The sequence below is a fragment of the Lactuca saligna genome, chromosome 1, assembly GCF_052625555.1.
Source record: "Lactuca saligna cultivar CGN05327 chromosome 1, ASM5262555v1, whole genome shotgun sequence".
In the NCBI taxonomy this organism is placed as follows: domain Eukaryota; kingdom Viridiplantae; phylum Streptophyta; class Magnoliopsida; order Asterales; family Asteraceae; genus Lactuca; species Lactuca saligna.
The window spans coordinates 97278730-97303300 of NC_136417.1; the positions used below are offsets into that span (position 1 = coordinate 97278730).

Here is a 24571-nt window from a genome sequence, read left to right on the forward strand (position 1 = left end):
TTCTATATTTTCCATATAACAACCCATTCTAAATAGAATCTTATCTATTCATAATAATGTCAATATGGTCCATCCATGACTATACTTCTAACTGTCCACAAGCGATCATTCATTGGCTAACCTTAGATTGTTCTTGATAGTTTTTTAATTATTTTAGTCAAATCCGGTTCTATTCCCTCTTTTCCTTTAAATGCCCTAGGCATTTGGAAAATTTTAGAACGGTCGAATATTACAACATATACAATCGATCCTATACCTGAAGCGTATTGGATACAATTCATAATGAAAAACGTGATACTTTACAAGTTTCTTACTATAATATCGTCATAATATTTCTGTTTTCCATGTTCTCAAAATTCAAACTATGAAGAGGGATGTCGTAATCATAATCAAACTTTGATAATGCAAATAATAAATATACCCTTGACTAAATTCAATTAAAATTTCTCGATCTAAGCTTTTAGATTGGAAACGAAGTATAACATTCTCTCCCTTAATTATAGCAAAACAACTTTTCAACCCCTGCAACTTTGCAAAGTGAAACCTTTGTTTTTCTATAACTAATATTGCCAACTTGCAATACTTAAATAATAATCATGCTCCCACTAACATGATGATTATATCCATTCCAACATAACATTTATGCACCCACTAGCTTTGACACGTATTCAGAAATAAGCTAAACTTCTAGAAAATAATACTTATTGACTTCCAAAGTTCATATTTTCTAACACGATATGCTTCAATAAGCCTTTATATAGGTTTATCAAACTTATACACATTCCCTTAGATAGCTCACATGTGTGTCTAAACTATCTTAGAACTTATATTACTAAGTCCCAAATGTTCGGACTAATTACCAAATCTCACAATTCGAACTATGAAGACGGATGTCGTAATCATTATCGAATTTGAGGATGCAATTCACATAGTTGCTATCTTCTTAAAATCTTTCTTAGTGAAAGCGTTTCCACACAATAATTTTTCATGAAGGAGAGAAACCTTATGAAACTTAGATTTTTATAGTGTATGTGTTCCTATCCATGTGATTTGTCATAACCATAATCATAAGATAATGTTCGTGACAAATCCAAACTCTTATGGAAAGAACTTGTTCATACTTGATTTCTTACCATTGCTTCCAAGTACCAAGATTTCCATACATCATATGACTCAAATCATATGATTCCAAGCTTCTATCCAATTGAAACTTGGGCGATGGGAATCTTTCCTTACTTAGAGAAATTTGACAGTTCCATAAATAACATAACTAAGAATCACATCCATTTATAGATATACACAAACATCAATTTTTCACAACGATTTCATTGCAAGGATATATATATATATATATATATATATATATATATATATATATATATATATAAATAAGACAAAAAATTTATTTTATTCATAAAAGCAGCAGAATACATGGCCTTACAATGCAAAATCATCTGAAAAACTATAATATTCCTAACAAATCTATCATAACTTTCTAAGCTAAAAATCTTATCTTCGAATCCATGTGATCGTGATCCATTTCTTTGTGATCAGACTCATCTTGCTCTTCCATCAAGCTTCCTCTCTTTACTCTGATCCTGCAAAACATTAAAATGTAATCTTATCACATTATGTATTTAGAATCAATGAATAGGAACTTAATGGAGTTAGATAGTGGAATTTACCTGAAGTAGAGCCATACTTCTTGACTCTCCCATCTCATAGATTCTTCAGGTCCTCTGGGTAGCTTCGTAGCCAACTTCCCTTCTCTTGGCAGCAGAAACATGTGGCTTCTCCTAGAGCAACCACTGAAGCATGGTTGGTTGTATTACCAAACAAATAAGCTCCATTACTTTGCCAAATCATTTCTGATTCAGCGGCAATAAGCATGTAAGTTAGGTCAATGAGGGTCGCATCAAGATCCATCATATAATACTCTCTTATGAACTTATCATATGATTTAGGGAGTGAGTGAAGGACCCAATCTACAACCAACTTCTTTGGAAAATATGCACCCACCATTGTCAACCTATCGATGTGTGATTTCATCCCTAGGACGTGATCACACACGAGTTTTCCATCTTCATGTTTCATTGGCAACATCGCTTGAGTGATTTTGAACTTTTCAATTCTTCGATCTTATGGGTTTGGGAGGACAACAGAAGGGGGTGGAGGAAGTGAAACCAAGATAGTCCACAAGGCAAGGATCGATCTTTCACCTTCATTGTGGAACAGACTTTCACTTTGAGCAGGCAAACCTTTTCTATGGGATTTGGGAAGACCACGGTTAGATTCAGACATCTTCAAAACGAGATAAAATTCAAGTTAGTCGATTGATTAATTTAGTCTTTAATAAATCACCCAAATGAGATATTAAGGCTAGGACCCAACACAATACTCTACAACTTGGGAGAGGGATGTCGTAACCCAAATTGTAGAACATTTGAAAGTAAGTGAATGATGATTCACTAATTTTCCACCATGAAAAACGAAAAGAGATTAAGTTTTAAATGTATTGAAAACTCCTAGATCTTTTGAGATTCATTGAACTTTTCAATGACATGTTTAAATCTTGATATGCCCCTCGATTTGTGACTAGGATGCCGAGGATCACAAAACAGGGTGCGAATAACCATGCAAACTTGCATGGTGCCCCCAAGGTTATAGTCATCTATTCGATGTGTCGATTAACCACACATGCTCCACCGAACAATGACAAACATTGAGTCACCCTTTGCAACCTTTTCTTAGAACCCATTTAGTGTGCCGGTTAACCACACATGCTCCACTAATGTCTTAGCAAAGGTACAAAGAGTAATTTCATGGAATTGCATCAAATTCACTTTTGCCTAAAGTAATTAAGATTGGGAATTTTGTAAAAAAAAAACATTTAGTTACTTTATACTTAATTATACCTTTAATGGAAAGGGTTTGCCCTATCCTACCCGTTCGGCTAACGATCATCCACCAATCAAGGAAGCGGTGGGTGAGAGTGGACACCCATTAAATGACCATTTTATAGGCCATAACCTTATCCCCCCCCCTTATAGATCAGCTTCGTGAATGAGACCTACTAATGGTAAGACTAGCAGTTTAAGTTATACATATATAATATTAGACTTTTAATCTTATATATAGTATAAGGGTGTATTTTACACTTTTATAATACTAGGTGGTTTAATTTAACAAATTACACTTTTAATTAAATATAAACCATATGATTATGGATTTATTAATTCTATTTTAATTATACTTTTAATTAACTTCATAAAACCATAAGGGGTGTTACTTGAACTTTTCAAAAAACTAAGGTTTTAATCAAATTTAAAAATTTCTAAAAATTAAAACCTTTCGATTTAAAATTTTAAATATTAAAACTTTGATTTAATAATTATCTCAAAATTAAACAATTAATTTGAATTATTAAATCTTGAAGGATTATCTATTAAATTAAAACATTAATTTAACCTAATCCATTAAATCCCTTAAAATTCGAAAATTTAGGATGGGATAATTCAAAAGATCTTTAATTATCTACTTAAACAATTAAGGGATAATTACAAGATATGGTATTATCCAAATCCCTAAAATTTGGGAATCTTGTCATGGGGACAAGGCAAATTTCGAAATCCAAGGGTTAGACAACCCTAATTTCGAAATCTTGGTAGCTAAGGAAAAGGGTTTGGGAAACCCTAATATAATTCGAAAACTAGGGTTTTGTAACCCTAATTTCGAAAATCCAAGCCCTAGTGTTTATTAGTCATAAACCCTAATTTGTCAAATTCATACATTTTTATTAAATCTAATTGTACTAATTGCTCTAATACCATTGTTGGGTTTTATACAAACAATCATATGTGTTCATGCAACCCTAGATACAGATCCATGTTTTCACTATTAGCCATACAGCATTATGAACACAAAAGAAACCTAGCATGCATCTACTACTTTCAAAATTGACCTAGGAGAATAGAATACATACCTTTTGTTGTTATATAGTAATAAAAACTAATTCCTTGAGTTTCCTTAGCTCTTGAAAGCAAGTATCACAAGTGTAGTACCTCTAATGGCTCACAAACACACTTTGAGTGAGAGGATGAATATGAGAGGGAGGAGGAAAGATACTAAGCTCCAAAATTTGGCCCTCTTAGGGTTTTCCCAAGAGGTGGTCGAATTCTAGTGCCTTAGGGTGCTATTTATACTTGAGGCTAGCTAGGGTTTCAAGGCGGAAACCCTAATCCCTTAGCTTAGGGCCTAAGCAAGTCCATGGACTCCTTTCATTAAGCCCTTGGATGAAAACTCCTAGATCCTTCTAGGATTTTCATTCAAGCCTTAATAAAGGTGATCCAATAGCCCAAAGTCTCAACTATCAAATAATTACAAAACAACCCCTGAACTTTTAATTAGTTCTTTTAATCCCGAAATTAATTCCTAATTAATTTCTAATTAAATACTAGTTAATAATATGATTCCAAATTAATATATTAACAAATCATCTTTATACCCCAATTTATTATTCTTAACAATAAACCAGCCTCTCTCCTCAACAGTCATCCTGTCTAGTCACCAGTGTGAAGGGAACCCAAAAGGATCATGCTCACAATCGGATCAAGTACATACCAAAAGAGTTATGGACTTAGACACTAATCCAATAATCTATACTTCCATAAAATTATAAATACATATTTATACTTCTAAAAAACGTAAAATACATATCTATGCTTCTAAAAATGCATCTATATACTTCTAAAAATATAAACATATGTATTTATACTTCTAAAAAGGAAAAAATATTTATACTTTTAAGAAGCATATATATGTAAAAATACGTATTTAGAAACAAAAATATGTATTTTTATGTTTTTTGAAATATAATTATATTTTTTAGTAGTTACAAATACATATTCATACCTTTTTAGAAGTATAAATATGCATTTATACTTCTTTACAAGTATAAATATGTATTTTACATTTTTAGAAGTATAAAAATATAAATTTGTATTTATATGTAACAATACGTATTTATACTTTTTAAAAATCATTTATATGATGTTTAGATAACATTTTTTCGTGTATAATTTTTTTTTTCTGTATATAATATGAAGAAAAAATATAATTAAGATAAAATCATAAAGGATTTGTAAATTTAAATGTTATATTTTTAATTTGATTTTAGGATAACTTGAAAACCCATTATTAGAGACAAGGATCACAAAAAAAAAAATAAAAAATAAATAAATAAATAAATAAATCGAAGACTAAGGTACAAAAATCATAAAAGAAAGACAAAAACCTACAACATTTTGCAAATATTATCGTTGTTAAAGTCTCTGGCGTTGACTAGTCGTTTCCCTATGACTCAAATAATTTCTTAGAATATACCCCAAGTTACCATTAAATTTCATGGAATTCTCCATATCTCCTGAAAATAATAAAAAGAGACCACCATCGATTCTCAAGGCAAAGGAGAACCACCCCCATCTTATCCTCTCTACCAGTCTCCCTTCCTTCCTCGTTCGCTCGTCATTTCCCTGCCGACAAACAAACCTCTGTAATCTCCAGTCGTCATCTTTCTCAGACTCGTCACTGCTTGTTCCTTCTCTACCATCGCTGCTTCAGGTCTGTTTGTCTTCATGTCGGTAGTTTACTATGAAGGGACATTCTTATAGTTTAGCTTCATATGTTAGATCATTTCATCTTATTAATCATAAATTACATCATAATCCTTTTTTATTTTCTTAACAGATGAATATTGGATTTTGTCTATTTCATTTACTGTTGCTCAATTAATTCTGGAGAGTTTGAATTTGAAACCATAGAAAGGTCATGGCTTGTTAGTTTCAAAATCATATCATTTGGATCAAGCCCATAAATGAAAGTCGAAATCCTTTAGATGTATGCTAATACTAGATCCAGTGATAGAGAATTTCAAAGTTGAAAGGATTTTTGTTGCTAATTTAGGGGATCTATGAACTTCCAAGTCAAGAAACGTACTCCTTTTTTGTTTAAATCTTTTAATTGTTTGTTGATATACAGTGCAAGCTTGAAATTTCCTCTGTGTATTGCAATTTCTCTTATGAGGGCTAACAGTGAATCTTGTAGTTGTTACATAATGGTATTTGGTGTTGATTTGTTTAAGTGAGCATCAAATGGATTTTATTTAGACAATAGCAGGCATGTTTATGTTAGTTAATCAAATCCAAAAGAAGGGTTAATTAAAACACACACTCGGTGCTATATAGCTCCAAAATCTACTCAAAACTTGAAGTTTGGGAATAAAAAGTGGCATATTTATACATTTAGAGTTCATATGTGTTGTAATCTAATCACTTTAAAGTTTATTTTCGAAGAATTCAAGGATACTATTATCATTGAGTTTCAATTTGTTTGATGAGATTTAAGTTGCATATAGTAGATATTAATAGTTTCGTATTTATGTAGAGGCATTGTGTACTAGATCCCTACATTGGTACATAAGGTAGGGAAGCCGGTGAAACCAACTTTCATAGCCGATAACGTGTGGAGGAGTTTCAGAACTTACTAAGATACACCCGGTATATAAGGAGAAACTTTAAATAAATAAACAAAATTGTGGGAAGGGTGAAGAGTCATCAATTCATTACTCATAATGGTTGTTCTATCTGAACTTCCAGAAGGATCTTCATCTTCTTCATCAACTCATGGCCATAGTTCACCAAATTGTGGCCGTATTTCATCAACTGATGGTCATAGATATGACGTATTTTTAAGTTTTAGAGGTGTTGACACTCGTCATAGTTTCACTGATCACCTTCATGAGGCCCTTATTGATGCCAATATCAATACCTTCTTGGATGATGAAGAGATTGAAACTGGGGAAGATCTTAAACCGGAATTAGAGAATGCGATCAAAGCATCTAGGGCTTCTATCATTGTCTTGTCCAAGAATTATGCTTCTTCAACATGGTGTCTCGATGAATTGGTGCTGACCCTTGAGCAGCGTATGACATCCAACCATATTGTTATCCCAATATTCTATCATGTGGAGCCCACACATGTTAGGAAGCAACTAAGTAGCTTTGGAGATGCAATGGCTAAGCATAGACAGATGATGGAGGCGGAGACAAATGCAGATAAAAGAAGTCAATTAGCTCAAAAGATGGACCGATGGAATAAAGCACTTATAGAAGTTGCTAATTTAAAAGGAAATGATGTAAGAGGAAGGTAACCACTTTCTTATGCACATTTACATAATCCTTCAATTTTGTTTGATTAACACATCAATGTTAGTATCATTTTCTCCCAATGCATTTCAATAAGTTTCTTTAACATCATTAAATAGACATATATTTGATCTATTAGGATATAAATAAGATTCACGTAATTTTATCTAAGCTTTCAATTATGTGATCTAATAAATCAGTTCATATAGATGGATTCATTATTCTAGTAAATTCATACATTTAGTATGAATTTTGTGTTTCATCATAAGTTAATTCAGTTAGACAAACTATTTCAATTATTTTTGATGTTTTCCATTAAGAAAGCAAGATTTGAAGGGTTTGCTATGCATCTACTATTAATTATATCATGCCACCTTCAAATCATAGTGTCCTTTATGATAAATAACTTCTCTTACCTTCGGTTCGTAAAAGATTACCTATAACTGACTTTTTTTTTCAAACACAACACAATGATAGTTATGGTCTTGTGTAAAGTGAAGTTAGGTTTCCCATTACTAAAATCTGGTATTACATTGGCATCTTTTATCTTATTATAGTATGGCCTTACACATAGGATACCTGTATAGTTAGACTTGTAAACAGAATATCGTTTTAATGTGAAGGACTTGATTAAAATTAATAGCTATGATATAATTTTGATTTTGGATCTTTGGACAAATTAAATCTCCAAATCTGGTTTGTTAGTTGTGTGGTTCTTATAATATCTGATTTCAGGCTGGAGACAGAGTTTATTGAAGAAATTGTGAAGGACATCCACCGTAGATTACATGTACCCTTAAGGAGCGTTCGATCACAGCTTATTGGGATGGAATATTATATTAACTTCATCACTTCATGGTTGAAAGATGCATCCTCATACACAGCAGACATACTCACTATTTCGGGTATGGGTGGGATCGGGAAGACATCTTTAGCCAAACATGTCTATGGGCTATATTCACATGAATTCCAAAAAAGCAGTTGTATTGAAGATATTAGTAGGGTATGTGATGGAAAGTTTAATGGGTTGCTTGATTTACAAGAAAAACTAAGCAGTGACATTTCAAAAACAAGTTCCGTTAAAGTTCATGATGCTTCGGTATACACCTCAAAGATAGAGAATGCAGTAGCACGTAAAAGGGTGTTTCTTGTTCTTGATGATATTAGTACGCTTGATCAGTTGGATGCGTTACTTGGAAGCAAAGGTTTTCATCCAGGAAGCAAAATCATTATAACCACAAAGGACAGGCATTTGACAAAGAGTTGTGCAATATTCAAAACAAACATTGAACCCATGCATAAAGAGCTCGTGCTTCAAGGCTTACTTGAGATCAAAGCATGGCAACTTTTGTGTCTCCATGCATTCAAATGCAATTATCCCAAGAAAGGTTACCAAGAGGTGTCATATAAGCTTGTGAAGTATTGTCAAGGACATCCATTGGCTCTTGAAGTATTGGGAAAATCTCTATATGATCGAGATGTAACTTATTGGGAAGGGTGCATAGAAGGGCTAAAGAAAGAAACATATTCTCATGTAAATAATGTCTTGAGAATGAGCTTTAACTCTTTGCCGTCCAAAAATGATAAGGATTTGTTTAAGTATATTGCTTGTTTTTTTGTCGGAATAGATAGAGATCTTACTGAAACAATATTAAAGGCGTGTAATATAAACACAGGATCTGGAATCCCAAATCTCCTCGACCGATTCCTTCTTACAATTGGAGGGAAAAACGAGTTGAAGATGCATCAGTTGTTTCAAGAGATGGGAAGGTTTGAAGTACGTCAAGAATCACTTGATAAGCCATGGAAGCGAAGTCTATTATGGTGTCATGAAGAGTCATTCAGAGTGTTGAAACAAAAAAAGGTAAGAGGCCATGTATGCTTTTAGTAGTGTGTACGTCCAAAATATTTTTTATTGACTGATTTATTTATTTGTATTATGTTTCTTATTAGGGAAAGGGAAATCTTCTAGGTCTTACCCTTGACATGCGCATGATTGAGAAAGAGAGGTTTGGTGTATCATACGAGCTGAAAACAAATGCATTGAGTAACATGGATAATTTGATGCTACTACAACTCAATTATGTGCACATGAATGGGTCTTATGCAAACTTTCCAGAGGAATTAAGAGGCTTGTGTATGCATGGGTTTCATTTAAAGTCTATACCTTTAGACTTACCTATGCAAAATCTTGTTGCTCTTGACATGTCATATAGCAATATTGAATCATTTATCGGTTGTTATAATAATCAGCTTGAGAAGGGGAAAAAGGTAACTTATCTTCATTTATTATTCATCCATCTTGAGTTGATGAATTCTCTACTCTTCTAACTTATTTCCATTTCTGTAGTTGGATGGATCGTGCTTAAAAGATAAAAGGTTACTTGGGTCATTGAAGATTCTAAATTTAAGTTTTTGTAAAAAACTTCGTAGTCTTGGTGATTTTGACCAACTTCCTGCACTTGAGAGGTTAGTAGCTAGAAACTGCATTGGTTTGCTCGAGGTTTGTGAATCAATTGAGCAATGCGTTGAACTTTTCTTCATCGATCTAAGCTATTGCAAGAAGCTTGAAAAACATCCAAGAAACATAGGCATGTTGAAGAATGTTAAAACAATGTTGCTAGATGGTTGTAGTCCTTGTGGATCTCGAATCGAGAATAGGGGTAGCGATTCACTGGAATTGTGCAAGGCTAACAACATTGACATAAATACAAGAACCTCTTCCTCTGCCTCTGTGGGTGCTATACCAAGTGATTTGAAGTTGTTTGCAATTTATTTACCGAGGTCTTTAGTAAGTTTGTCACTTGCAAATAGTAATTTGTCCACTAAATCCTTTCCCATGGACATGAGTTGCCTATCAGTGTTAAAGGAATTATATTTAGATGGCAATCCTATAGATTCCATGCCCAGTTGTGTGAGAACCCTTCCTAGGCTTGAGATGCTTAGTATGCAACACTGTAAAAAATTGAAGTCAATTGAGCATCCTCCACGTACACTAAGCAGGTTGCTCTTTCCTGTCAATGAGCGTGTTTTACGCAAAGTCGTTTTTGATCCAGACATGTCCCCACTAGATTTGTCAAGAAGTTCGGTGGTTTGTTCAGGTTTGTCATATGAAATTGAAGGCATTGTGAAAATCCAACCAATGGTAGGTGTGGAGGAGAAGGTATTACGTAGCTTGGGCTGGAGTAATTTAGACTTCCTTAACGAAAGGCACTTGGGAGCTAATTCTTGGGAATCTGAAACCCAGGTTTTTTTTAGTTAATTTTTTTTGTCTCTATGTGAATATGTATAATACACTTCTTATGGAGACTAATTAAGGTGGTTGTATTTGGCAGATGATTTATGAATTTGGAATATTCAGCACACATTGTGAGACAGAGGAGATGCCGAGTTGGTTTAGGGATAGAAGCATGGGGCCATCAATATCATTTACCATCCCATCATCATCATCATCATCATCTCCAAACAATCTCCTTACAGGACTCAACTTCTGCTTCTCTGCTGACACATTGATAATTCCCGATGATTGTGTTCCATATACATATGATGCTCATTTCCCTCTTTCACCAATGATGACAATTAGTAATATAACAAAGAACCACATGTGGATATACGAATATTATGTGAACACACATGTTGTTGATGGAGGGTGTTGGGTGTTGTTAAGTCATTGGATGTTTGGGATGAATGAGATGGAGGCTGGTGACCACATTATTGTTAGTGTTACAATGCCGGATTATCAAGTCGTAAAGGAGTGTGGGGTGAGTCTTGTGTATGAGGATGATGGAGAGAAGAAGGAAGAAGAAGATACATTGGGTTATTACAAGTCATGGAATCACATAATTGGTGGAGATCTCTCTCCTTTTCAGACAACTACAGGACAATACATCCTAGACAACCGACGGTTTTTTGCTGATGGCATTGAATTGTATCACTATCATCATAAATTCGTTCCAGACGTCCCCGACTTTCAAGGTAGATGTGATTTTTGTTAAATATATTATTGTCATTGTCATCTCTTATGTATAATGACCTACCTGACCCATCACCTACTTTCTTTAAATAGATGGATAATGACCCATTTATTTATTAAATCTTTTGAACAAATGGATAATATGACCCAAATCCACTCATTTATTATTGATTTTATTGACCTATAAGATAAGATTTTGATTTTATAAAATATATAAAATAAAATTTGTACTTTTAATTTATAAAATGAATAGACCCAAGCATTGATTCGTCTAGTCTACAGCAGGAGGTCCAGGAAAGCCCATCAAATTAGTTGGGATCAAGTTCAGTCCTTACACTCTTAAGAGAGTTTTATTTTTCTGTTGTGTCTTAATAGAATTCCCTTATGGGCGAAGCACTATCTTTATGTTTGGTTTGGTATGGAGTGCTGGCATCCATTTTACCCTACCTTGAGGAGTATTTCAGCTTTCATTTTCTAGAAGATTGTTAGCTAAGAAAATTCTAGTTGCAAAAACTATTGGATCAGAGGCCCTTCCTCTTGAAAGAATGGGAAGACCCTATTTTATATATATATATATATATATATATATATATATATATATGTATATCATTCATTATCGATTACTTGTTTATGGTTGTGAATGTCCTGCTTATTCTCTTTACTCTATGTAGGAGCTTATCAATACAGTCAATTGATTAAGTCTTTCGATATGTTGGATCACATAAATATATCTGTACCCAATACGACTACTTTGTCCAAGTAGGTTGTTTGTGAACAATGATTAACATATCACTTTTTATCTGTTATCAGCACAAAAGGAAGATTGTTGGTTCAGAGCTTTATCCCCAAGGAAGCCTGACATAAGTGGTCGTGCACATAAGGTATACTTTTTGACACCCAAACTTTTTCTCTCTTCGTGTGAACAATAGGCATACACAACCGAATATTAGGAATCAAAGTACTCCATTGGTTTGGGGGTGTAACAATATAAGAGGAAATATGATCTTGCAATGAACACTTGAAAATGCCAACATTAAAATTTTGAATCATTTTCTGTTCATACCATGTCTAGAGACAATGGGTCAAAATCTTGGATCAAATTCTCACCACTCCTGTACTTGATATGCAGTTGAGTCCAATTCATAGATTCATCATGTTCAGTAGATGTTCTCGAGCAAATTCTATGTTAATAACAAACTATTGAAATTAATTTGGAAAAGAATACGAAATTGGTTAAACATATTCCTTGACTTTAAGGAGTCTTATATACTAGAAACTTGAGTTTCAGCTACGGATTTTGCTACGGATTTATTCTCTAGCAAAATTTAGACTTATAGCTAGGAAAAAACGACAGATCTACCATGGTTTTGATAATTATTTTATTTATTAAATATATGGAATATTAGTGAGGATTTACTGAGGGATCAGCTACGGATCTTACAAGTATTTAACGACGGACGACTATTCCTCGCTAATCACTTAGCTAGGGTTCAGCGAGGGATAAAAAATTGTGCCATATGGTATGCGTTTAGCGAGAGAACGACGACGGAAACTTTATTTGGGTGCGCGCATTTTCTTTTTTTCTCTCGCTGAAATTGACACACCCAATTCCATCTTCACGAAGGCAGTGTAACTTTACTTCCCTCCAGATTTATCACTCTTGACTAAGTGAAATTAGCTTCTGCTTTATCTCACTATCTCTGTTCGAGCAGATGACGATGCTACTCACCCAATTTCGGCAACCTCGATATCTTTAAACTTGAAAGTATTCTTCGTTAACCTCCGATTCAGGTAAATCTCATCCCTCTTAGGTTAGTTTTAGTTCAATTTCACAATATACTTTGTTAGGGTTTAATTTACCTTGAAAGTTTCTGGTTACTGTGTTTCGTAGCCATATGAAATGCCATCAATTGCAAGTTAGGTTCAGGTCTACCATCAATTGCATCTATATAATAATAGACACTTAGAATTAGAACTTGAGTTAGGGCTTGATTCATCATAGTTTGTCTTCCAGTTCATGAGAATTTAAGGATTCATGAACCCTTACATTTGAATGTAAACATTGTTATGTATTTGAATGGAACCGATTCCACATATGACGCATGAAGCGACTCCAACACTCTGTTCAAATAAAACCCACAATAACGTCAGAAGGGTAAATTGGGAATTTACTTCATGTCAAATCAAAACGGGGCTTACTTGAAACGTCGACCAGTAGGGATGAAAAAGAGCAACAATCGTTCCCAAAATTGATTTCCAGGAAGACTATCGATTGACATGTAGGCGAAGTAACCCCAAAGAACTGAAGTGGGAATCATTCTGATAGCAGGAATAGCAAAAACTGCAAATCCCACAAGTGTAGATTGAAGTAAATTTGTGACTCGCTGTTCATTGACTCTAACAGGTAAATAAGCCTCTATGTGTTTTTCGGGGTCAAACTTGCATCTTCACACCAAACTGAAACGCAGCTTTTGGCATGGCTTCCTAATGTCGCCCATTCCTCTTCTGTCTCAAAGTCCCACCTATGAAGCCAACCCTTTTCCTGTTTTATACATATTACATAATTAACATATTTCATCTCCCATTAACATACAATTGTAAATGAAAAAAAAAACACTTACTCGACCACCCATATCCATTTTGGATAAATCAGCTTCATCATCACTATCAACAACCTCACGATTATATTCTTGATAACCCGGATAACATTCTGAATAGCTCTCGGATATAAAATTCGGATCTTTCTTACGAGCATATTTTTACCTTAATTGTTGAAGCCTTGTATCATCCCGCTTAAACACCGACCCTAAACCTCTATCTTTCTCTTCTTGTGTCATTAAATGTGGGTCCCCTTCTATGGTCAAACCTCCTTGCATATCATACATTTGACCATCTTGGTGGACATATTGTTCGGGGTACCCCATCGGCTCCACATATTGATACTCCTACTGCCACTCTCCCTGATAGCCTTGTACTTGCATAGCATCATACCCATTCTAAAAATTTGGTAAATTGTTAAGCAAGGTGAGGGTAAAATAGTAAATAAAAGTATTTTGCTATTTTTCTCACTGTTTGTTGCCAGTCTTGAGATGGGTCCGAGGGTGGAACAGGGCCATAAGCTGGCTCATTGAAATTGGAAGGTCTCTCTTTTCTTTTAGGAGATTCTTCCATGTCTTCTGACAATGGGCTTTGGCTTATATCTTTACTAGGGACAGAATAGTCAATTCCTTCTCCTACAAAGATGTCATCCTCCTCAACACGAGCAACAGGGGGCTCCACTTCAACTTTCTCTATTTCATCGGAATGATTGCTTCTGGGAGGTGGTGGTGGTGGTGGTGGTGGACCTGGTGGTGGTGGTTACACAATTGTTCTGTTCATTACTTAATTTTCAGATGGCTGCTTCATTCATCAGGTTTTGCAAATCAGCTCCTGTGAAACCTGGTGTTCTCCTAGCAACCTTATCAAAATCCACATCTTTTGCAAGTGATTTTCCCCTTGAATGCACCTGTGCAACATATAAGAAAATTTAGATGCTTTTTTCTTTTTGACTAATTTCATGATCGAACCTGAAGGATCCTGACTCTACCAGCAACATCAGGCCGGTCAACTGTCACCTATCGGTCAAACTGCCCAGGTCTCAACAAATGTTGTTCCCCATTCCCTGAAAATATAATCATTTACAAATTATTAAAAAAAAAAATAGAAGAAAATAAGCACATTGCTAATATAGGAAAAAAAAATACCTGATAATAAAGATCGATATGATCTGAGATAGATGAAATTAATATAAATACTTATAATTTGTTTAGATTTTTGAATGCAATCTTTTCTTTATTTTTAGATGGATTCCACCCAAAGTATCCTTGTTTTTACCTGCTATTAATCTTTACAAATTATTGATGACACAAACTGCTGTCCAATTTTTTTTTCCCGTTTCCTGTACCAAGGGTACTTTAGGTATTTCATATTATGAGTCATCATCTACAACGTTTTTATTAACAAACCAGATTTGGAGGTTTTATTTATCCAACAATCCAAATCAAATTTTATATCATAGCTGAGTTTTTTCAACCCTTGAATGCATGTTTTTATTAACAAACCTGAAACATCTATTTCTGCAGCTTCAACTTCAACTTCAACTTCCTCCTCCACATCTATTTCTGCAGCTGATATCAATGTCACTCCTCTGAGACAGGTACACCATTACAAACTCAACTTAACTTAATAATGTTTTTTAGAACATTTGTGCTAAATGACCACTATACCCTTCTGTTTGTCTAATTCATATGGACTTAATGTGAGTAAATCACCATTTTACCCTTCTTGTTTTGTGTATTTACTTATCGACATAGATATGAACTTCGTTAACAATTGGATCGTCTCAGATCTAGAGAGAGAGAGAGAGAGAGAGAGAGAGAGAGAGAGAGAGAGAGACGGTCATAATGATCCAGATTTCTGGTGATGGTTACAAACTTCTTTTCTTCAAGAGACTAAACGTGCAACATTTAAACTTATAATGGATAGTCTGAGTTCATTTTTAAAAAATATGAATTCAAACTTATAATGGATAGCCTGAGTTTATTTTAAAAAAATATGAATTTAACATACAATTTGAAACTTGCATCAGGGACCAACTTTGTAATTTACCCAAAAAAAATATAAAAAATTAAATACTCTTCTACATTTTGTTTTTACATATCTTTCTACTTATATATAATAATAACATATGGACAATACACCACTAATTTACTTTTAATTACATCTTTTAAAATTGATACTTGTCTTGATATAAATAAAAATATGAAGATATTTAATTTACCACTAATTTACTTTTAATTACATCTTTTAAAATTGATACTTGTCTTGATAGAAATAAAAATATCAAGATATCTCAAAAAATATTGTAAATATGAAGCATGATGACCTCAGACAAAATTCACTTAGACAGTTGTATAAAGGGCTATTTTTAAGTTTAACCATTTTTACCACGATTTCCGCCGGTTAAATATTGACAAGTTTAAATGTATAGTCATAGAATTTGGAATTTAAGTTTATCAAACTAATTTGACAACTTACATATTTTGGGAAAATCTATCCAGGTAGGTACATGGGTGTCACAAACTAAACATATTGTTGACTTGTTTAATTATTTTGTTAATACGGTTTTTTTACTTAATTTCCTTATTTTATTTGTTAAATTAGTAAATGAACAATATATTATATTTAACTTATAGTTCTAAACCCAAATCTGAAATTAATAATATTTAATTTTATATGATCAGTAAACAAAACTTCATCGACCCAACCCAATGATGAATCACATATGAAAAGAATTTTACGAAGTGAGAAGTTATAACTATGACAAAAGAAAAAGCCCAAGAAGAAAATATGCCAAATGGCAAATACTAGTTGGCTTGATTGGCTCATGGATAAAGATCGATATGATCTAAGATAGATGAAATTAATATAAATACTTATAATTTGTTTAGATTTTTGAATGCAATCTTTTCTTTATTTTTAGATGGATTCCACCCAAAGTATCCTTGTTTTTACCTGCTATTAATCTTTACAAATTATTGATGACACAAACTGCTGTCCAATTTTTTTTTCCCGTTTCCTGTACCAAGGGTACTTTAGGTATTTCATATTATGAGTCATCACATTATGAATGCGAGTAGATTACCAATCACAAATCACACTTTTAGAAAGTCAACCATCTTTTGACCTTCTTTTGTCTCTCTTATGTCTTTTTCTTGATTCAAGTCTCTTGTCTCATCATATCTATTTTGATTCAGCCTATTGACATGTTCAACATTTAGGAAAACAAAAATAAAAAAACATGGATTGGTTGTAATTATGAAGATTGATTACAACATTTAGTATCTATACCCAATCTATATGCATGATTAAGATAGTCATATGACAAATAACTAAAATTACAAGAATAAATATTATCCATCTCCAACATTTACCTCCACAATACAATAAGCACAATGAATATACTTTGAAATGTTAATGACTTCATTTTTTTATTAATAGATTATATAACATAGTCACTTGTGTAAACATATTAAAGCTCTATCTTATTCTTTGCTATATGTCTATCACTTAGAATTTATTTGATTACTTTCTCTCCTTTCCGGTTCTTGTTTATTCCCAAGGATTTATTATCATCCACTTCTTCTTATTTTGTTGTAGCTAGTTTTTATCTAATCTCTATCTAGGTTCTGAATAGTAGTTATATATTTTGTTGTAGCTAGTCATTATGTCAACACGTAGTGATAGAGATTGGATGTACAAAAGGTTAGATCATGGGTATCTTAGCATAGCATATCATGCATCCGTCAAAGGATTTCTAGATGTTGCTTTTTCTAATGAAGCAACTGTTGATGGAGATTATATTAGATGTCCTTGTTTTAAATGCAAGAACATGTATTATAAAACAAGAGGTGATGTAGAGCTTCACTTGTTACAAAACGGTTTCACTCCTAATTACACAACTTGGCGGGCACATGGTGAAAGAAATACGATATCTCAGCATGAGGAAGAATCTTCTAATCCGATGCAGGATCCGATGGAAGATGATGATGATGATGATCTTAATGGGTGTACACAAATGTTGATGGATGTAATGGAGGAACTCCCGAATCCAACTGCCAAGGGGTTCTATGATATGTTAGAAGACGCTGATGAACCTTTGTGGGATGGATGTGAAAATTATTCAAAATTACAAGCTGCAACAGAGTTGTTGCATTGGAAGTCAGAATACAATATATCTGAGGCTGCCTATGATCACATACTTCCTATAATTAAGCGAATGCTACCCAAAGGTGAGAAACTAGTTGAGAACTTCTATGAGACAAAGAAGCTTTTGAAAATAATTAGACTCCCAGAAAAAAAGATTAATGCTTGCAAAAACCATTGCATGATATTCTATGGGGCAGATTCGGATTTGACTAAGTGTCGGGTGTGTGATCATGATCGGTACAAGAGTGGCAGACTGCCTTATCTGGTTATGAGGTACTTGCCGATTGCTCCTAGACTCCAAAGGTTGTATTTAACAAAAAAGACGGCAAAGCAAATGAAATGGCACTATGAACATCAGACCGAACCGGGTTTGATGGTCCATCCAAGTGATGGTGAGGCTTGGAAGCATTTCAACTCATTGCATCCAGAATTTTCAAGTGAACCACGGAATGTTCGCCTTGGGCTATGCACCGATGGGTTCAGTCCAAATAACTCAAATACAACCCCATATTCATGTTGGCCTGTTTTCCTTTCAATTTATAACTTGCCTCCTTGGATGTGCTTAAAAGAACCATATGTTCAATTAAGCATAATTATTCCTAGAAAAAAGAGCCCAGGTCAAAATATAGATGTGTTTCTCAGGCCGCTAATTGACGAGTTAAAGATGCTATATACAGATGGTATTGTGACTTATGATGCTTCGACTAAATGCAATTTCACAATGAAAGCTATAATTCTTTGGACAGTTAGTGACTTTCCTGCTTATGCAATGTTATCGGGATGGAGCACACATGGCAAGTTAGCATGTCCGTATTGTATGGGTGAGTCGTGGTCATTTCGGTTACACCATGGTAGTAAACCATGTTGGTTTGACTGCCATCGAAAATTTTTACCTGAACAACACACATATAGGGGTGATAAAATAGGATTTCTGGCTAATAAGGTTGAGCGATCTAGCCCCCCACCAATATTAACCGGTGATCAAATTTGGGAGCAAGTACGACACTTTCCAACTGTTTATGAAGGCAAACCTTTTAGAGCGAAGAATGCAAAATTGCCTGGTTTCGGGATTACTCATAATTGGGTTAAGAGGAGCATCTTTTGGAACTATAGTGGTCGTGATGCTGGAGATAGAAATGCATCCCAATCATACAATGATGCAGAAAGTCAACCTTCTTCTTCAGTTAGAGGATCAAACATCTTAGAACAAGTTCCAAGTAACCCATCAAAAAGGAAGTTCATTGAAGTCGATTCTGAAAAGGAGTACTAAAGTTAATTTTACAATTGTTTATGAAAATGAATTTACTTGTTAATGATAATACTAATGCTAATTTTTTAATTTTTAATTTTTTGCAAGATTTATGGATCAGATTTCAGTGATCAGAGCCATCACATGTATACTGAAGACGATGTTTGACGGCCCATGGACCTCATGGAAGAAGGTTGACAAAGAACATCGTGATGCAATGTGGGAACACTTCAAGGTTTGTACTTATTATTTTTATGATTTGTCAAAGTAAAAATTGGTATAAAGTGAAAAAGATAATTGTATGCGTGATCTACATGTAGGGTTTGTATGTTTGGCCCGAAGAGACTGATGTTCTTGCTCGCAAGGTATGGGAAGACTGTATGAAGAAACGATTTCCTGACGTAATGCGAAGAGCACGTGAAGCATCTTTAAAACTTGCCAAAGCTGCAAATGTGAATGCCTCACTAGAAGGTGATTTAAATTTGCTAAAGGACTATCGCCCAAATTGGATAAAAAAGGAGTATTGGGAAAAATGATCAATGAAGTGTGGACCACATCCAAATGGAAACGTTTATCACAATCAGGGAAAAATAACAGAAATAAATTAGAAGATGGTTCTGTTTCCAAACATACCGGGGGTTCTATATCTATTCGTCAACATAAGAAAAGAATGGTAAGATGTTTGCATCTCACGTTAGTTTCCACTTAGATTGTTGAGTTTTTGTTTTGTTTTTTAATGTATTACTAATGGATTTTGTAGCAAGCAATTCTTAAACGCCCTCCTACAGGAGTTGAACTTTATGCAAGGTTGCACACTAAACGGTCTACTCAAGAGTACATTACACCAAAGGCAGCTAAAGTTAAGGTATTTTCAATTCTTTTGTAGGAAACAAAACTTCCTACTACTCGGGTTAATGACTTTGTTAAAGCAACTAATTGACAGAAAACAAATCTTTCGTAAGTAGTAATCAACTAAATGTTTGATCCTCTGCCTAGTTGTAATTAAGTGTTTTGTAAGTAGTAATCAACTTTATGCAAGGTTTGAGTATTATGAATTTAATGGGATGGAATGAACCATTCTATTCCTTATTTCATGTTACTATTTTTTCATATTTTTTTTTGCTATAATAGGAGGCTTATGAAAGTGCTATGGTGGCTAAGTTTGGTGATGATACTAGTTGCCACCCCCTCTTGGATAATGAAACATGGTGTGATGTTTCCGGAGGAGTCAAGAAAGGAAGAATATATGGATTCGGATCTGTGTCTGATCCAGCGAGCTTTTTGGAAGGAACATCTAGTACAATAACATCCCAAGAGGTTCGTTTAATTTTGTACTTTATAAAAATTTCCTATCATAGTATTGTACTTACAAAGTTTCCTATCATGGCATTGTACTTGCAAAGTTTCCTGTCATGGCATTGTACTTACAAAGTTTTCTATCATGGTATTATACTTACAAAGTTTCCTATCATGGCATTGTACTTACAAAGTTTCCTATCATGGCATTGTACTTACAAAGTTTTCAATCATGGTATTGTACTTTAGGTTGTCTATGAACGTGTACGAAACGAGATGCGTGGCGAAATGGATGCTAAAGCTGCAGAAATGGAAGCTAAACATCAACAAATGCGTGAGGAAATGGATGCCAAAGCTGCAGCAATAGATGCCAAACAACAACAAATTGATGCAAAATATGAAGCAATGGAAAAGATGTATGCAGCCTTGCAAAATATGATGGGAAATTGAAAAGTAAAGGTAATATGATGTTAACCATTAGTATTTGATGTTTTTGAATGACTTGTTAACCTTTTGTATTTGATGTTTTTGATTGTTTTGAATAATGTTTTATAGGAATGAGAACCGAAGATGATTGGATGGACATGAAACGAAGATAGCAGCTAAAATGTTATTTTGAAGGTTAAACTTTTTTCTGTTTGTACCTCTTTTGCATACTTTGGATTTCTTGGTTCTAAAATGTTATTTTGAAGTTAAATCGTTGGGAGTTTGATGTTATGTGGATAGTTTCGTTTTTGGATGTTTCTTGAATGACACTTTGGTAAACTTTGATAATTTTGGTATTGTAATGCTTGATTGTATCATTATTTGATGTTCTTTAGTATAATAATTTGATGATTGTAGTATTTTTTTTCTTTTAGAATCATAATAAAAAAAATGATATTACAAGTTCGTGGTGAGAAAATAAAAAGTATTTTAATGCATGAATTTTGCGAGGGATTAGCTACGGAAAAAAAATCATGTCTAAAGTGCGACGGATCAGCGACGGAAAGGAAAAAAATTTAATGTATGAACTTTGCAAGGGATTAGTGATGAAAAAAATTCATGTCTAAAGTTTGCGATAGATCAGCAACGGAAAAAAAAAATAGTATATGAATTTTCCAAGGGATTAGCTACGGAAAAAAAAAAAAACTGTTCATGGAAATTTGCGACAGAACAGCGACGGAATGCATTGAGTGACATTTAGTGACATTTAGCGACAGATATTCTGTCGCTACCTTTGTGGCAAGGAAAAACCCAATCCGTCGCTAAAACCGTAGCTGAGAAATTAGCCACCTTTTTATTACCTATGGAGTGAATCTGTCGCTGATCCATTGCAAACAGCATTTAGCGACGGAATAGCGACGGATTTTTCCGACGGTAAAACCCATGTTTCTAGTAGTGTATTGATAGATGTCTACCCAGGATAGGACCAAGCAACATGTTGAGAATGCATAAATTTCTTCAAGAGTTTGGAAAGAGATTTATCACTAGGAGTCATTAATTCTGTTCTATCAAGAAAATGCAACATAATATTTACACTTCCAAGTAACTATCTGTTTTCGTAGCATTTTGTATTATATCCTGTAAACTTACATAACTTTTAAAATTTTCTTACTTTTCCTTTCCATGTAGGGTAAGGGGGAATCTTAAAGGTGTCATCCTTCACATGAAAAGGATTGAGAAAAAGAGGCTACGTGGCATGAATAGAAGATGAATACATTCCGCAACATAATGCAATTGCAACTCAATTGTGTAACTCGGAGTTATATCCTACTTTTCCAGAAGTGTATACTAACTAGCCTCTATTGCAAAATTATACACATTTCAATTTGTATGGTATTTCCCAACGACTCTTTTAAGCATAGTTGTTCAAATTAAACACTTCTCAAATTGTGTGCTGTTTCCTGATCATAATTTGAACTGAATTTTTGGTCTCAATCATTGGCTTATCAACAGTGTCCAACGTGTATGGGCTCAAAATCTCAAATCCTTTATAGGATTCTATAAATCAGCTACAGTCTACATCAGTCTGACACGATTCTTGATAGAAGCTCATGAACAAGCCCACTCATACTACTAATAACACCTTTCAAATTCCCCTGAAGCATCCCATTGAGGTTAAACCTCCTGATGAAACATGAAACTTCCTCTTTCCCATTGAATTAATTAGCCATGGAAACTAACACAGATTGTATCCCTAGAATAAACCTAATGCCCCTAACCTCTGTCATGTACAGCAGCCATCAGCTACCACCATTTGACCTAAAACAGCTAGATTTGGTTGGGATAAATTTCAAAAACGAATAATAGTTTTTTTTTTTAATATTTATATATTTAGAAAGGCGAAGAAATAAAATTAAAACTGGAAGGGTACAGAGACGATTGAAATAGAAAACAGTAATAGCCAACCTAATTTGAATACAACACAAAAACCAAAACTAATGAAGCAAAACTAATTAAATGATGTGAGTAGATGCAATGCAACAGTTGAACAAGGAGGAGATGTACAAAACGCAGCAGCAATTAGCCAAAGCTAGTTATTGGAGTAATTAAACCACTTAAAGCAACTGGAGAATGAAAAACAATGAAAGCCACCCTATTTGAAAACTCTGAATTGCATTCAGTGCACCACCACTTTAAAGTAATAATATCCACACCACTAGTAATCCCCAAGAATATTAAGAGCACCTGAAAAAGCAACCTAAAACTACAATAGAACTTGCACCAAAAACTTGAAGCAGCTCCAATAAACTACATGTGTCAAACAACTCCAAATGACAGCTCCAATAACTTTTTCACTCTTGCAATACTCTCAAGTCTCAACATAGAAAACATTTGAACCTCTAATTCCTAAAACCTGTACATAACATTAACAAGTTACAATATGTTCAAATAATTTTTTTTTTGGAATTTTTTTTTATGAAATAGACATCAAAGAACATCTACACCCTTCTTTTCTATTACTATAAATATATGAAAACAAGGTCTTACATCGGTGTTTTAACATCTAGTTAGCTATGTGGATATGGGCTACAAAGATTTGATATTACATAATGTTTTTGTCAACATACCAATCAAAAACATGTTTGTTTTGATGACTTCCAAAACCACAACCCTTGAAGATGGATTTAAGAAAAATTATAGCCATGGGTGCACATTCTAAAATATAGATTTGGATTTTTTTGCAAGTACGGGTTGTGGGGTTTAACTTCGATTTCATATTAATTTGTTTTCTCCTAAACTTCTTATAAGATTTAATGAACCAAAACGAATATGAAGATGATTTTCATACCGTAATCGATTTATGGGTTTTAATTTTCTTTTGAGTTTTCATATATTTTATGATTTAGTAAATGTTGAATGGACATTTAAAACGAGCTTAAGTTTTCAAATTTTACATCTAGTTTCTATTTTGTGATTTTGCATAAGAGAATAAGACTGTTTTGCATTATCCTTTTGTATTTTCTAGCAATCTTATTCCCTAAAAAATAGCAAAATATAAAGGAATATGGTAGTGGGTGCTGGTGGCGGTAGTAGGCTGACACGGACCCAAAAAGTTTTAGTAGGGGTAGCACCAAAAAAATTCCTGATTATATATATATATATATATATATATATATATATATATATATATATATATATATATTACATTTTAAAGTTAACATCTTTGTGTAATCATTTTTTTTAGCGGCGACAGCCGTCACCGCAAAAGAGTAGGTTTGTCGCCGCTAAATATATTAGCGGCGACGCGTCGCCGCAAATACGTCGTCGCTAATTCCCTTCTTGTCGCCGCTAATACTTACCTGTCGCTGCTAATACTTACCTGTCGCTGCTAAAAACACGTCGCTGCTAAAAGCGTCGCTGCAAAAGACTCTTTTCATTTTTTTTTGTTACAATTTTATGGAATATAAATCTACAATTTTATAAAATCAGCTATATTTAACCCATACACAACCAAAAACAATATAACAATTATAAAATATTAATCCACAATAAAAAAATATTAGTCCATACAACCTAATTAAAGTATTCTTCTAAACAAAAATTTCATAAAATCCTAAAATTCCTACTCCTTGCCGTCACTCTCATCATTTTCGTCATTATTTGGTGATGACAATAAAC

General features: G+C 33.7%; 1 protein-coding gene across 2 annotated transcripts; it reads left to right on the forward strand.

Moving 5' to 3' along the window:
* The first annotated feature begins 5401 nt into the window (after positions 1 to 5401).
* LOC145041938 (uncharacterized) lies at positions 5402 to 19830 on the forward strand. Of its 2 annotated transcripts, XM_078990192.1 has the most exons (10): positions 5406 to 5619; positions 6442 to 7203; positions 7938 to 9066; positions 9156 to 9473; positions 9553 to 10449; positions 10538 to 11177; positions 15297 to 15370; positions 17432 to 19185; positions 19280 to 19406; positions 19492 to 19830. In XM_078990192.1, the coding sequence occupies exons 2-10, from the start codon at positions 6629 to 6631 to the stop codon at positions 19705 to 19707; spliced, it is 5730 nt and encodes a 1909-aa protein (XP_078846318.1). In that variant the 5' UTR covers positions 5406 to 5619; positions 6442 to 6628; the 3' UTR covers positions 19708 to 19830. The 2 variants fall into 2 exon arrangements, with proteins under 2 accessions (XP_078846326.1, XP_078846318.1); XM_078990200.1 differs by lacking the exon at positions 19492 to 19830 and having other exon boundaries at positions 5402 to 5619; positions 17432 to 19193; positions 19280 to 19395.
* Positions 19831 to 24571: the final 4741 nt, after the last annotated feature.